Source organism: Elephantulus edwardii, unplaced genomic scaffold (assembly GCF_000299155.1).
Source record: "Elephantulus edwardii isolate Elephantulus edwardi_28Jun2011 unplaced genomic scaffold, EleEdw1.0 scaffold00029, whole genome shotgun sequence".
In the NCBI taxonomy this organism is placed as follows: Eukaryota; Metazoa; Chordata; class Mammalia; order Macroscelidea; family Macroscelididae; genus Elephantulus; species Elephantulus edwardii.
The window spans coordinates 11,291,542-11,307,763 of record NW_006399779.1 but is presented as its reverse complement, the minus strand read 5'-3'; the positions used below and the strand labels follow the sequence as shown (position 1 = coordinate 11,307,763).

General features: G+C 39.8%; 1 protein-coding gene across 2 annotated transcripts in view; it reads right to left on the bottom strand.

Moving 5' to 3' along the window:
* Nucleotides 1-16,222, bottom strand: part of HIPK3 (homeodomain interacting protein kinase 3) — a 119,516-nt gene that overhangs the window by 31,380 nt on the left and 71,914 nt on the right. For both annotated transcript variants that reach the window (XM_006883740.1, XM_006883739.1), the window contains one exon: nt 4-127. In XM_006883740.1, coding sequence (XP_006883802.1) covers nt 4-127 — 124 coding nt within the window. The remainder of the gene's footprint in view (nt 1-3; nt 128-16,222) is intronic.

The following is a 16,222-nucleotide window of genomic DNA, read 5'->3' as shown; positions in this document are numbered from 1 at the left end:
TACCTGGTCATATTCCAAAGCTCCAGGGTAGAGCGGCCATCCAAGGAACAATTCTGCGATCACACATCCCAATGACCACATGTCTATGGCTTCGCAAAATGGCAACCCCAATATAATCTCTGGAGCTCTAAAATTTAAAAGAGAGAAAAAAAAGATTAGGGTGATTTTCCTTTAAAATTTTATCTGGTGTTCTAAAAAAAAGTTGGTAAAATGACATAGGAATCAGCTTCTATTTACAGTAACTTTGGAATCTTCAGAATTCTTTGAAATTAGGCCATAATCTTGAATTAAACAGAAAAGGGTTTTATGAGTACAATATTACTGTGATAAATTCCCTACATCTTAATCCTCGTATTTTAGCAAACTAAAAACCAGACCAACTACTGTTGATTCTAGCTCATGATGACCTCTACCAGGCTTCTGAGGCTGCCCTTCTTTCTCCTGTGCAGGCAGATTTGAAGCTGCAACCTCATAATGCAGCTCAACACATAATGCTTATACCACAAGGGATTCTTTCATACTTTAAACGTTTACTAACACTGAAAAATGTAAAAAGTATAGATTTCACTGAGACTATACACTAGTTGCATCCAATTGATTCCAACTCAAGGCAATCTCACGTGTCAGAATACAACCAAGTCCCACAGCTCTTTCACATACTGTTTTTGGGTAAAGCAGAGTGAGAACTGACACACAGTTGACCCTCCAGCAGATTTTCAGAGGCGGTAAGTAGCCTGGGAGAAGACTAACCATCATTCTCCTGTAGAGTAGCTGATAGATTTGAAACAAGTGCCTTGGGATTGGCAGCACAGCTTCTTACCATTGTGACACTAGAGCTCCCTTTCACACATCAGAAATGGCAAATAAAATATAGGCACTGTGGTGTTATGGAGGGAGCACACTGGTGGCTTAGTGGTAAACAATTACACTGCCAATGCAAAGATGTGCTCTTCTAGTCCATCAGCTGGAAGGAAATATAATGGTCACTAAGTGAGTATGGGTTTTTATGATGCTAATAAGGCAGAATTATTAGTAAATCTGTCAAGATATGATTAGCCTTATCTGATTAAAAGGAGATCTCCTAAGGGATGTGGTCTGCGCGGTTTTATGTTTGGACTCTGACAAAAAAAACAGGAAGTTTTTTGTCAGATCTACATTTGACTACCTGACTTGTGGTCTCTAAACTTGAATCAGTGGCATCCCATACTTATTAACCTTGGATTAAGTCTACAAAGCCAACTGTCTATAAACCTGCTTCCCAACAACTATCTTGACTGTGCTGACCTCTTTAGCTGTTAGCCTCCAAAACCAGCAGCCTTAGACTCTGCTTGCCTGCTGATGAGTCCCTCCCCCATGCTTTTCTATTAAGGTCTGACCTAAGACCTGACATTCATCTCTGCAACCACATAAGCCTTTTCTTTGAAATTTCCTCATCTCTTTCTTTCATAAAGATATATTTCATTGTTTCTGGAGTATTTTCCTCTAGGAAAAAAGTTTAGACAGGCATCATTAGAACTAAAAATTAGGCATTAGGAAATAAATCCAAAACAAAAGCTGAAAGTTAATCTAGGCTTACATATTAACATAACAAGAAATACAAAACTGGTACTTTGTTAACCAAAAGACACAAACCAATGTGTGATGTTAAGGATTTCTTGTTCAAAATTACTTTCCTAGCTAGTGAATGTGACTTTGTCAAGTGAATGGGTGGGAATATGAGAATAGGGTGTGTTGCCCTATCCACAAGGGAACTGGCTAGCCTTGCCATTAAGCTGAGCTAATCCAGCAGCAGAATTTAAGAATCTTCACCAGCAAAGAGGAAGCAACAGGATGCAGTGTTCGTTTCCTTCAGGGCCAGAGATTCTTGTGCCAGTTAGGCCAGGGCTTACGGGAGCAGCCATAACTGCCAGCAGCAGAAAAACAGAGACCTGATGTGGGTTAGAGCTGACCCTCAGGACTGCTATGCTACACAAGATGGAACTTCTTAGCCTTTTGCCCAAATTTGCTGGAGGACTGGAGGAGAAGAGCCCTATTGGCCAGGACGAAGACGAACAAAAAGAAAAAAGCTGAGGTGTTCATGAGCGTATTTTCAAAGACTGAATGACTACATTCTGCTACTAACCTGAATTATAGCCCTTCTGACTTCCCTAATATGGTTCTGTAAGGTATGTGAACTATTGCAATAAATTTTGATCCAGTAAACCAGTAAAATTGGTGTTGAGATGAATAGAAAGAGGTGTGGAAATCTGGGGAATGTGTGCAACTTCATGCAAATCAGTTTCTGTTGTTGAAGGGAACAGTTCCTCTTTGTGGAATCTGCACAGGTCAGATATGCTGTCCCCACACGACCCTTGCTCTTTTTACAAAATTTTATTTTGTTTTAACAGGGGAAGAAAAGTTACAGGATAATGCAAAATACTTTAAAAAGCATTGTGATACATAATTTATTTGGACCGTGAACTCCATGAAGTGAAATGCATCAATCCCAGATAAATAAATAAATGCTGCTACTTCACATGGCTTTTCCACAAGATGAGCAAAGTCCTAAGAGAACGAAGAGTCCAAAGTAGAGAGTCTTTCACACACATCTCATAGTCGTTCTAGATGAAGTTAAGATCTGGGAAATAGAGATTCTGTGTGAATTACACAGTCCCAGGGCTCCCTCATGTTTGTAACAAGCACGCACGTGCGCAGGCACTCACTCTCTCTCTCACACACACACTGATATGTAAATATTTAAAACTATGAGGCACACTGAGGTCCCATTCTAATGCCTTAGGATCCATTCTAGTTCTTTTCCCTTCCCATTAACCTCAACACATTTATTCATCTAATCGATATTCCTACACAGAACCAACCTCCCTCTAAACTTCTACCAGACAATCCACCTATCTCTCACACTGCTCAGGCTTTGATATCTTCTGTTAGACCACTCCATAGCAGATCACCATTGTCTACATGCTCCCCTCAACTAAACTCCCTTCTCATTCCTCTTAAGGCAACACACTATACTCTGGCCCTCCACACCAAAAATGCCCACATGCATAGATAGACCCAACTAAGACTGCAGTAGGATCTCCTTACTATGTAGACACCTTGTCAGGCTCCAAATATCCTGCATTAGTCCACTGCTACCACAGGTCATCCTAACATCCCAGAGACATGCTCCTCAGCCTGCTTGGGCTCATCTACCGAACTGTACAGTAATTGCTCTAATATCCTTGTAGAGGTCAGTAAATTGTGGCTTAAGAAGGGGCACCTATTTCCAATTTATTTCAAGGTGCCATGCAAATGTGTCATACCTATTAGATTTATAAACTTTATACAAACTCATTATGAAAATAGATCTGAAAAATTTACAGGATTCATAAAAATATTCAGAAAAGTTACAGGGTACAGGCCAACAAGCAAAAATGAGCTGAGTTTCTATACACCAGCAATGAGAAGTGTGAAAGTCAGTGAAACAAATATATGTACAATAGCGTCCGAGAGACTAAAATGCCTAAGAATAAATCCAACAAGGGCTATAAAGAATTTATACAGTGACAACTTTAAACACTGATAAAAGACTTAACTAAATGGAAAGGTTCTCTCATGTTCTGGATTAAAAGAATTGGTACTGTTAACATGTCAGTATCACCCAGAGTGATATACAGATTTCAAAGTAATTTGATCAAAATTCTTTACAGAGATTAAAACCTCAAATTTATTTGTAGTAGCAAGAAATCTCAGTTAAAACAATGCCTGAAATAGAAAACAAAGTAGGAAGATTCATACTTCATTATTTGAAAACATCACTCTGTTAGCAAAGTTCATAACAAGTTGTGCTGCTAACACAAAAGCTGCATGTCTGTGGCATTCAATTCTACCAGCAGCTCCACAGGACAAAGATCCACAGTCTCCTCTCATTAGAGCTTACAGCACTGGAAACCTAATGAAGAGGCAACTGAACTGAAACCAACTCAAACACAGTGAGCTTCAGTTATGCAGGTACAGTAACCAAATAAGTCTAGTACTTCTATAACAGACCTACAAGACCGATGGAATAGAATTAAGAGTCCAGAAATAAATCCACATTTCTACTACAACAGAAGAATCGATGCATTTGCGCTGTGGTGCTAGAAAGAGGTACTGTTGTGTTGCTAGAAAAAGGTACTGTTCTCTTGGTAGTCCATGGTTTTCTTAAACAGGTCTGTCCTGAATCAAACCAGGTTGTTCCTTGGAGGCAGAGATTTTAAAATTGATCTCACATACTTTAGTCATGCTGACCAGAGAGACCAGTCCTTGGAGAAGGATATCATGCTTGGAAGGGTGGAGGGTCAGTACAGGAGAGGAAGACCTTGGATGACATGAATTGACACAGTGATTGTGGCAATGGGGGGAGGTGTGCCAGATACTTGAGATTGCCTCAAGATAGGGCAAGGTACACAGCTATTGTTCATAAGGTTGCTCTGAGTAGGAATCAACCTGATAGAACATAATGATAACAACAACACGGTCAACTTTTTTTTTTAACAAGGGCTCTAAATCCACTCAATAGGGAAAAGAAGAGTCTCTTCAACAAATGGTACTAGTAAGATTGGAGTTCCACATGCAGAAAAGTAAAACAAGACTCATGCTTCATGCCATACACAAAATCAAATTCAAATGCATTAAGGATCTGAATGTGAAAACTAAAACCATACAATTCTTAGAAGAACAAACAGAAGCAAGGCTCTCAAAGCTGGGTTTCCACAATGAATTATCTAATATAATAACAGAAGCACAAACAGGAAGAAAGAAATGGAACCTCAGTAAACTTTAAAACTTTTGTTCATCAAAAGTTCTTACCATGAAAGTGAAAAGGCAAGCTACTTAACTAGGAAAGTGTTTTCATAAATAATATATACAACAAGAATCAAGAACTTAACAGCAAAAGGACAAATAAATCAATCATAAAATGTACAAAGAACTATACAGACATTTCACAAAAGAAAACATTCAAGTGGTGACCAAGCACATGAAAGATGCCATCTATGGCTCTCCCCAACACACTCCACCCCTAGTCCTCCAACAAACTCGGGTTAGCTCTGGTTCAATGGCATAGCAATTCCAAGTTCCTCTTGGTCTCATGTCAGGTCTCCAGTTCTCTGCTGTGGCTGCTGTGCCCACAGGCCCTACTTTGGCTTGCAAAAGAATCTCTGGTCCTGAGACATTACATTCTCTTGTCTCTTCTTTGCAGTAATGAGGTTTCTCCCATTTCTCCCATTCTGCTGCTGGATCTGCTCAATTTAATGGTGAGATTAGCCAATCCCCTTGTGGACTGATGAGACTAGTCAATCTCTTTGTGGACAGGCTAACATGCCCTATTTGCATACTCCTGACCATCGACATGGAAAAATCAAAAGCAATGGCTAGGAAAGCCATTTTGAACAATAAAATCTTAACACCACAACCACGCTTTATAGGTCAGAACAGAACTGTTCCTTTATGTTCCAAAGGCTATAAACTTCTACAGAGTAGATTATCTCAACTTTCTCCTAGAATGGCTAGTGGATCCAAGCCATTGGACTTTTAGTTATAGGTCCAGTAAGTCCCACTGTGTCACTAATGACTGTTACATTAAGATTTCAAAGATTTCAAACAGCAGTCCCTGCGCAATGCAAATAGTTGCTCAACTACTATCTGTAAAGCTGGTGATTCAAGCCCACCTAAGAGCACTTCAGAAGAAAGGAAAGTTGATATCCTTCCAAAAGGTCACAAAGAGCCTTGAAAACCCCTAAGGAACGTAGTTCTACCCTATACACAGGAGGCTGCTAAGTCAGAGTCAAGTCCATAGCAACTAACCATAACAAGGAGACCCCTGTCAATCCACAATCAAATGCTGAAAAGAAATGAGTACCACAAGGAGATGCTTTGAGATATATTAAAATATAGTTAAATGAGGCTGTTACTCTTTTGACTAAACATTGAAGTAGTAAGCATTTGTGTGGATATATAAGACTGCAAAAGTTAGAACCTTGTAAAGCAGAAACCTAACAAAAGAGAAAAATGCAAATATTTTCCACCAAATATGAGCACCCAAAATTGGGAAGACTGCAATGTGTCAAAACAGACATCCCCCAAGATGGGGAGGGCGGAAGTCATGATGATTTCTAGACAGGACAGTTAATATTATATGTCAATGTGGTCATGATCCTCAATATAACGTAACTACAGAGGCAGTGATGGTGAAGCTTCATCACGTATATTTTGGGCATGTTGTCAGGGGGGACCAGACCTTGGGGGGGGAGTGAGATGGGTACGGGGGCAGGGGAGGGCAGGGAGGCATCATTCAGGGAAAAGGTGGAGGATCAGAGAAAGAGGAAGACCCTCAACAAAACAGATTTACACGGTGTAACAATGACCTCCAGTGTATTAGAGATCATGAAGATGGTACAGGGTAGGCCAGGGTTCAATTCTGTTATTCAAAGTTATTATGATTTGCAGCTGGGATGGGATTAACAACAATAAAATTGTTATAAATTTTAACCTCCATTATATTGATAAAGCAGTAAGAATTACAAGGATCTATAAAGATATCGTTATTATTGTCGTGTGCCGTTTAGGGACACGTGCCTTTCCAGCTACACTGCCAATGACTGTCTACAACACTGGGCAATATTTGTAAAACCAGCCTGTATACCTACAATCACATCAATCATTCTGCTGATGGGTCTGAGTCTCTGTGGAATCTTCCAGTGAATCACCAAACCCAAGGGACATAGAAGAGTAGGGAACTGAACAAAGGAGGGACTAATGATGTCGGCAATCATGTCAGAAGTCATACAGCAAATCAAGCATCTGAGATAATGCTGACTCAACAGTTCTTATACATTGCTACTAATCAGAACGAATTATGAATACAATTTTGATATTAATTCTTAATTCAGAAAACCCAATGACCAGTGGATTTTCTGAGGCAGTAAATCTCACATCTTTGGGATTGTAGCATAGCTTCTTACAGCTAGGCCACCAGAGCTTAATCCTGCCAATTATGACTTCCCTCCCTCCACTCTCCATCTTCCAACAAACATGCACAAAATCTCCTAGCTCTTTATCAGTGGGATAGCCTATGCAATAATCATAATAAAGAGATTACCCTTATCTAGTAAGGGGTAGATCTCCTTAGGGGTATGTGTGACCTGCATGAAATTTGTGTTTGTACTCTTAGACCATCTGACTCATGGTCTCCAGCTTGAAACAGTGATCTGCCTTACTTGCTGACTTTAGATTCCTCATTACCCAAACAAAGCCTGCAATATCCACATTCTGCAACAATGTTTCCCAACAATAAACTTGCACTCATCAGCCTCTGAAGACCAGCAGCCTGCGACCCTGCCTGCTGACAATCTGGAGTCTGGCTCCCCAGACGCCTTTCTCCTAAGGTCTCACCTACAAACTTGGGACTTGTTTCTACAACCACAGAACCCATTTCTTTGAAATCAATCTCCTTCCCATCAATATGTGTGGTGCATGTTACATTGGTTTTGTTCTTCTCTAGAGCTCAGTCAAAAAAATTAGCTAGTGTAGTTTCACTGTATTACACTTAGGTATGTTGTTGTTGTTAATTACAATAGAGTCAAGCATGACTCATAGCGACCCTATGAACAAAAGACTTGAAGCCTTTATAACTATTGTCATTTCTCCGAGTTCAGTTTCCAGAGGCATGTTGTTTAGGAAGTGGATGCCAATATAATCATATGCTACACTGTATGGTAAAAAGATAAAAAAAAAGAAGTTACATCACAGTATGAATGAATCCTATGTATTCACAGTATCATACAAAGGGAAGAACTTTTTTCCACTATTGTATATTCAGAACTTACACAGAATATGCCGTAAAAATTGAAGAAATTTGGAAGAATAGCTACCTGGTAAACCCACTGGGAGAGAATCTTCTTTATGCCCATCTTTGTGAGAAGCTGAACTATATAAACAATGTGGCAACAAGACTGAAGAATATTCATTAATACCCTGCAATACACAAAGATGGCTAAAATCAAAGAATACTTGAGGCACTTAATGGTGAGACTTAGACAACAGTCTTTCATATGGTTTGTTGTTGTTATGTGCCATTGAGTTGCTTGCAACTCATAGCGACCCTAAGTACAAGAGCCCTAAACACCGTTCCATCCTGCGCCAACCTCACCGTCTCAAATACACTCATTCCCACCACTCCACTCACAGAATCAATCAATCTCATCAATGGCCTTCCTCTCCTGCGCCGCCCCTCCACTCTCCCAAACATGATGTCCCTCTCCAACAACCAGTCCCTCCTTGCAACATGCCCAAAGTATATCAGACTGAGCTTCAGAATCCTTGCCTCCAAGGAGCAGCCTGGTTTCACTCTCTCCAGGACGAACCTGTTTGTTCTCCTAGCAGTCCATGGTATATTCAACATTCTTCTCCAGCACCACAGCTCAAAGGCATCAATTCTCTATCATCCCTAATCACTGTCCAACTACCTGATGCATAGCATATAACTGCAAAGACTGCAGCCTGGATCAGGCACACCTTAAGTCTCCAGCCTGATGTCGTTGCTCTTCAGTACTCTTGAAAAGTCCCTGATAGCTGACTTTCCCAGTGCAATCCGTCTCTTGATTTCCTGGCTGCTGCTACCAAGAGTGTTCACTGTGGAGCCGAGCAAACTGAAGCTGTGAACACTCTCAATCTCTTTGTTATCCAACCTGACGCTGCCAATTGGTCCAGTGGCGAGAATCTTTGTCTTCTTGACATTGAGCCTTAGTCCATACTGAAGGCTGCAGTCCTTGACCTTCTGCAGCAAGCGCTTCAGGTCCTCCTCAGTTTCAGCAAGCAGGGTTGTGTTATCTGCTTAACACAGGTTGTTGATGAATCTTCCTCCAATCCTAATGCCACATTCCTCCTCGTACAGCCCAGGGTCCCGGATTATTTGTTCTGCATGCAGACTGAAAAGCTATGGAGACAAAATACATCCCTGATGGATCCTTTTCTTGATTTTGAACCATGTAATGTCTCCTTGCTCTGTTCTGATGACTGCTTTTTGGTCCAAATATAGGTTTCGCATTAGCTCAATCAAATGTTCTGGGATTTCCATTCTTCTCAGAGTCAGCCATAGCATGTTGTGATCCACACAGTCAAAAGCCTTTGCATAGTCAATGAAGCACAGACAGACATTCTTCTGGTGTTCTCTGCTTTGTGCCAAGATCCATCTAACATTAGCTATAATATCCCTAGTACACAACCTCTTCTAAATCCAGCCTGCACATCTGGCAGTTCTCTGCTGACATATTGTTCCAAATGTTTTTGGATAATTTTCAGCAAAATCTTGCTTGCATATTGTATTAATGATATTGTTCAATAATTTCCACACTCTGTTGGGTCACCTTTCTTTGGAATGGGAACAAATATCAATCGTATGGATTACACCTTAAAATAAACAAAAATCTTCACAAGTGGACCAATAGACAACATCTTGATAAATAGAAAACACTGAAGTTATCAAGGATTTCATTTTACTTGAATCTATAATCAACACCCATGGGAGCATTAGTCAGGAAAGCAAATGGATTCACTGCATGGGAAAAGCTGTTTCAAAGGAGCTCTTCTGAAGAGTTGTTGTTGTTATGTGCCATTGAGTCGCTTGTGACTCATAGAGAGCCTATGTACAAGAGCCCTAAACTCTGCTCTGTCCTGTGCCAATCTCAATGTCTCTGACACACCCATCCCGATTACCCCAGTCACCGAATCAATTCACCTTCTAGAGGGCCTTCCCCTCCTGTACCTGCCCTCCACCCTCCCAAGCATGATGTCCTTCTCCAAGAGCACTAAAGAATAAAGATACCATCACATTTTCACTTAAACCATACTATTTTCAATTACCTCACAGGCATGTAAAATTTAAAAAAGACTGAAGAACTGACCCCTTTTTAATTGTGGTGCTGGAAAATACTGAAGATGCCATGAACAGTGAAAAGTACAAACAAATCTGTTTAAGATGTGCAGACAGGACATTCCTTAGAAGGGAGGATGGTGAGACTTCATCTCACTCTGGGTATGTTATCTGGAGGGGCCTTTATTTTGGGCTACTGGATATTACTGCTGATGTCAGATGGATCTAGACTGAAAGTACAGAATATCAGAATGTTTACTGGTGTTTTACTGGTCATGCAAAGGTATCTACCTGTGTGGCAAAACAAACTATAATGAGCCTTGAGAAGAGTGGTAATTCCAAAACATTTAATTATGCTTCTGTAAAATCTCTACTCAGCCCAAGAAGCTACTGTCCAAACAGAACAAGGGAACACTGTATGGTTTTAAATTGGGAAAGGTATACAGCTATATCCTCTCCATATCTATTCAGTCTGTATGCTGAGTAAGTTATTCAAGAAGGTGGACTTTATGAAGATGACTGTGGCATCAGGATTTAAGGAAGACTCATTAACAATTTGCATTATGTGGATGACACGACCTTGCTTGCTCAAAGTGAGGAGGAACTGAAGAACTTACTGCAGAGGATCAAGGACTGCAGTTTCAATAAGGATTACACCTCAAAATTAATAAAACAAAAATCATCACCACTAGACCAATAGGCAACATCATGACAGATGGAGAAAAGGCTGAAACTGTCAATGATTTAATCATGCTTGGATCTAGTCAACAACACCCCTGCTACTAGCAGTCAGGAGAGGTACAGCATCTAGAAAATGTGTCAGGGATCTCTCCATAGTTCTGAAGAGTGTTGATGTCAGCCCTGATTCAAGCCACAGCCTTTCTAATCATCTGCTATGCATCTGGGAGCTGTACAATGAATAAGGATGATAGGAAAAGAATTGACACATTTGAGTCGAGATACTGGAGAAGAGTGTTGGAAATGCCATGAACTGCCAAAAATACAAACAGGTATGTGTTGGGGAAAGTGAGCTGGAGAGCTCACTGAAGGTAAACATGGTAAAACGTGTTTCACATATTTTGGACATATTAGGAGAGGTTATTCCTTGGATAGCCTCTTTCTGTGCTTGGAAAGGTGGAGCATCAGTGAAGAGGAGGAAGTACTCATCATATGTTTTGAGGATGCTAATGATGGCACAGGATAGGACAAAGTTCAGATCTAGTGTTTACAGGGTCACGGTGAGTTATACTGAACTCATGGCACTTAACAACAATATATTTGGGGCATGTTACCAGGAAGGGCCCATTCCTGAAGAAAGGTATCATACTAAGTAGTTGTTGTGTTGTCAACTGTAACTCATAGCAATCCTATGCACAACAGCTCTGAAATCTGCCCTATCCTGAGCCAGGCTCATTGTCTCCAACACATCTAACTCCATTATCTCAGTGACTATGTCAATCCATCTCATCCTGGGCCTTCCTCTCTTGCACTGTCCTTCCACCCTTCCAAGCATAATGTCCTTCTCCAGAGATCAGTCCCTCCTGGCAACATGTCCAAAGCATGCGAGATGGAGCTTCAAAAATAATTGCCTCCAAGAAGCAACATGCGTCACCTTCTATAGAACAGACCTCTTTGTTCTTTTGGTAGTCCATGGTATGCTCAGCACCACAACTCAAAGACATAAATTCTTCTGTCATCCTTATTCATTGCCCATCTCTCTCATGTATATCAAGTAACTGTGAAAATCATGGCCTGTATTAATCATGCTTTAGTCTCTAGACTGACGTCACTGTTCTTTAGCACTCTGGAGATGTTCCTGACAGATTTCCTCAAAGCAATTTGTCTTTTGATTTCCTGACAGCTAGTGCCAAGGATACTGACTGTGGAATGGAGTAAGCGAAATTGTTAACAATCTCAATCTCTTCTCCTTCTATCATGATATTGCCAAGTGGCATAGTGGTAAGAATCCTTTGTTTCCTAATGTTGCGCTTCCGTCCATATTGGAGACCACAGTACATGATCTTCTACAGTAAACACTTCAACTGCTCTCAGTTTTGGCAAGGAAGATCATGTCATCTGCAGAGTGCAGGCTGGCTATCAGTCTTTCTCCAATCCTGATGCCACATTCTTCCTCATAGAATCCAGCCTCCCAAATAATATGTTACACATATAGATTAAAAAGTTATGGAGAAAGAATGCATCCCTGATGCACTCCTTTCTTGACTGGTAGAGGATCAACAAAATTGAGGAAGATCTTTAATGAGATGATTAACACAGTAGCTGCAATAACTGACTCAAGCACTGTAGAAATTGTGGTGATGGCCAGGATTAGGTAGTGTGCTGTTTTATTGCACATGGGGGTCACTATGAGCTGGAAGTGACTTGCTGGTGATACTTAACCCTTAGAGTCGCTATGAATCATGGTCTACTTGACGGCTCCTAACAGTAACAATCACTTTACACTTATCATGAATTAGGTAATGTTTTAAGTGCTTTATATATATTAATTCACTTGGTATTACCAACAACCCTTTTCAAACATTAAGAAATAAGCAAAAAAAGGGTATCAATAACTTGGTTAAGGTCATACAGTTAGTAAGTATTGTTGGGAGTCAAATCCAGTTTTCAGGGTTTCAGAATCCAAACTTTTAACTATACATTATAATAAATAATTACCAACATTGCTAAAACTCCTGGACTTTTACTATAAACTCTTCTATTCAGATGCTATGCTGATCACATGTGTTTCTTTTTTTTTTTTTTTCGTCTTTATGCTTCTGATTCTAACCTTTGGATTTTTAAACCTCTGATTTTAAGAAACCAGGAAATGTGAAATATAAATATATTTATGTTAAGAGAATACTCATTCACATTTTAGTAAACCCCTTCCCTAATGCTTAAGCATTTACTTACCTTAACCATAAATATTTTACATTAAATATACACACATCATCTGGCTATCCCTTTGTTAAAATAACAATGATCTTTTGAAAGCTACTATAATCCTGAATATGACTATAACATCCTTTTTATAGAGGCTGTTAGGAAATGACCTCAACAGCGGCTGTAATCTTCTACTAGCCAGTAGCTATATCACTCATAAAATACTGTCATTCTCATACATAGAATAAATTTTTATAAGTTATAAAAATTTACTTTCTCAAAGATAGGAAAGATCCAAAACCATAAAACTCACTACCATCAAACTGATTCTGACTCAGTAGGCAAGAGTAGAGGTGCCAGAGGATTTCTAAGTCTTTCCAGAAGCTGACCGCTTTCCTATGGAATTGTAGCTGGGTCTGAACGACCTAGCTTTTGGTTAACAGTCTTTACCCACTGTGCCAGTGGGACACACTAGTCAAATGGTTACAAATAATCTGTAGATCAAGTTCTATGAAAGTGTAATAAACATGTAATATACTAGGTACGTCAGAACAAAGAAGGGCAGGAATGATTCTAACCAGTGTTAAAGATATGACTTAAAAACAGTTTCAAGGCAAGACAAGGAATTTTTGAGTATTCATTTCTAGGAGACAATAAAAGTCTAAAGGTTAAAAAAGAAGTGGAAACAGCATTCACATTTCAGCTTACTAAGGGTACAGAATCCAGACAACTTGATAGATAAGAACAGTACCAACAATCAGAAAGTTAAGAACGAAACTGGTCTTGCAGCTTATAAATACTACTTCCCTGAATGTGCTCACTAAGTTGTACCAAGAAATCTAGAGGACAGCTGCCTGGCCAACTGACTGGAAGGGATCAATATTTGTTCCCACTCCAAAGAAAGGACCCAAAAGAGTGCGTAAAATTATTGAACAATATCATTAATATTACATGCAAGCATGATTCTGCTGAAAATTACCCAAAAATGACTGGAGCAACATATCAACAGAGGACTTCCAGATGTGCAGGCTGGGTTTAGAAGAGGCCATGATACTAGGGATATTACAGCTAATGTTAGATGGATCTTGGCAGAAAGTAGAGAGTACCAGAGGAATGTTTGTCTTTGTTTGACTATGCAAAGGCTTTTGACTGGGTGGATTAATGTTAGCTCAATCTTGGCAGAAAGTCGAGAGTACTAGAGGAATGTCTATCTGTGTTTCATTGACTATGCAAAGGATTTTGACTGTATAGATTACAACAAACTGTGGCTGGCTCTGAGAAAAATGGAAATCCCAGAATATTTGATTGTGCTTATGCAAAACCTATACTTGGACCAAGAGGCAATTGTCAGAACTGAGCAAGGAGACACTACTTGGTTCAAATCGGGAACGATGTCCACCAGGGATATAGTCTGTCTCCATACCTTTTCAATCCGCAGAACAGATAATCTGGGACCCTGGGCTGTACAAGGAGGAATGTGGCATTAGGATTGGAGGAAGATTCATCAACAACCTGTGTTAAGGAGATGACACAACCCTGCTTGCTGAAACTGAGGAGGACCTGAAGCGCTTGCTGCAGAAGGTCAAGGACTGCAGCCTTCAATATGTATTGAAGCCCAACATCAAGAAAACAAAGATTCTCACCACTGGGCCAATTGGCAGCATCAGTATGGATGGTGAAGAGATTGAGACTGTTAACAGTTTTAGCTTTCTTGGTTCCACAGTGAACACTCTTGGCAGCAGCAGGCAGGAAATTAAGAGACAAATTGCACTGGGAAAGTCAGCTGTCAGGGACCTTTCAAGAGTACTGAAGAGCAACGACGTCAGGCTGGAGACTTAAGGTGTGCCTGATCCAGACTGTAGTCTTTGCAGTTATGTGCTATGCATCAGAGTTGGACAGTGATTAGGGATGATATAAAGAGAATTGATGCTTTTTAGCTGTGGTGCTGGAGAAGAGAGTTGAATATACAATGGACTGCTAGGAGACAAACAGGTTCGTCCTGGAGAGAGTGAAACCAGGCTGCTCCTTGGAGGCAAGGATTCTGAAACTTTGATATACTTTGGATATGTTGCAAGGAAGGACCAGTCCTTGGAGAGGGACATCATGATTGGGAGGGTGGAGGGGCAGTGCAAGAGAGGAAAGACCCTTGATGAGATGGATTGATTCAGTGATTGGGGTAAAGGGAGTAGGTGTGTCTGAGACAGTGAGGTTGGCACAGAACAGAGCAAGGTTTAGGGCTCTTGTACATAGGGTCGCTATGAGTTGCAAATGACTCAATGGCACATAACAACAACATTTTTTATTATCACAGCACAAAGCGAATGTGTAATATTCTACTATACGCCAAGACAAACTAGAGGAGATTTAGAACAAGATACATTACCTGGAATTTTATTTTTAAAAATCTCTCTTTATACTAAATGTTGTTTTTGTTGATTGCCTTCAAGTTGAGCACTACTCAACTAGTGACCCTATGAACAAAAGGCTTGAAGCCCCTCTATAACTATAGACATTTATCAAAGTTCAGAGTTTCCTGAGGCATGTTATTTAGGAAGTGTGGGAGTTTAAAATAACAGTTATGTAAAACTTTTATAAAATAATTTCCAAAATGTTAATGATCCATTCTCGAGTATTCAAAGAGTTAAAAGAAAAGCACATGTTGATACAAAAATTATACATGAATGTTTGTAACAACATTATTCTTAAGTTAAAAACAACCTAAATGGCCATCAATGGATGAATAGAGAAACAAAAAATGTTATTTCCAAACAAAGGAATACTATTTAGCAATAAAAAGGGATGGAATACTAATATTTACCACAATATGGATGACCCTTAAAAACAATATGCGAAGTGAAAGAAAGTTGGAAGCAGGAATAGCATCCAATTCTGAAATAGCTTGCCTCTGGAAACCCTATCAACTTGGAGAAACAATGAAAGTTATATAAGTGTTCAGGTCTTTCATTCACAGGGTCTCTATGAGTCATCTACAACTTGACAGCACTTAACAACAAGTGAAAGAAGCAAGTCACTAAAGACTTCCTATTACTCATTCCCCTTAAATAAACTGTCCAGAGACTAATCTTGTGACAGAGAATAGGTTAGTGATTACTCACATAGAGGGGGGAAAAAGCTAAATAAAGGGTATAGGGGTTTCTTTCCTTGAGGTGATAAAAGTTTTCTAAAATTCTTACGAGTATTCTAAAAACCACGGAACTGCACATCTTTTAAATGACATAGTATGTGAACTGTATTTCAATAAGCCTATTGTTGAAAAATGTGACAAGACACTTCAGTTGTTTCTTGAACTTTTTCTAACAGATTTTATGCTTGAAATGGTGACATCTGCCCCGAATAAGCAAAGCACTCCTTAAGAATAGAAGAACGGTAGGAGGTATCTCACTCCCTGATTTCAAATCCTACTACACTGCCGTAGTGGTAAAGACA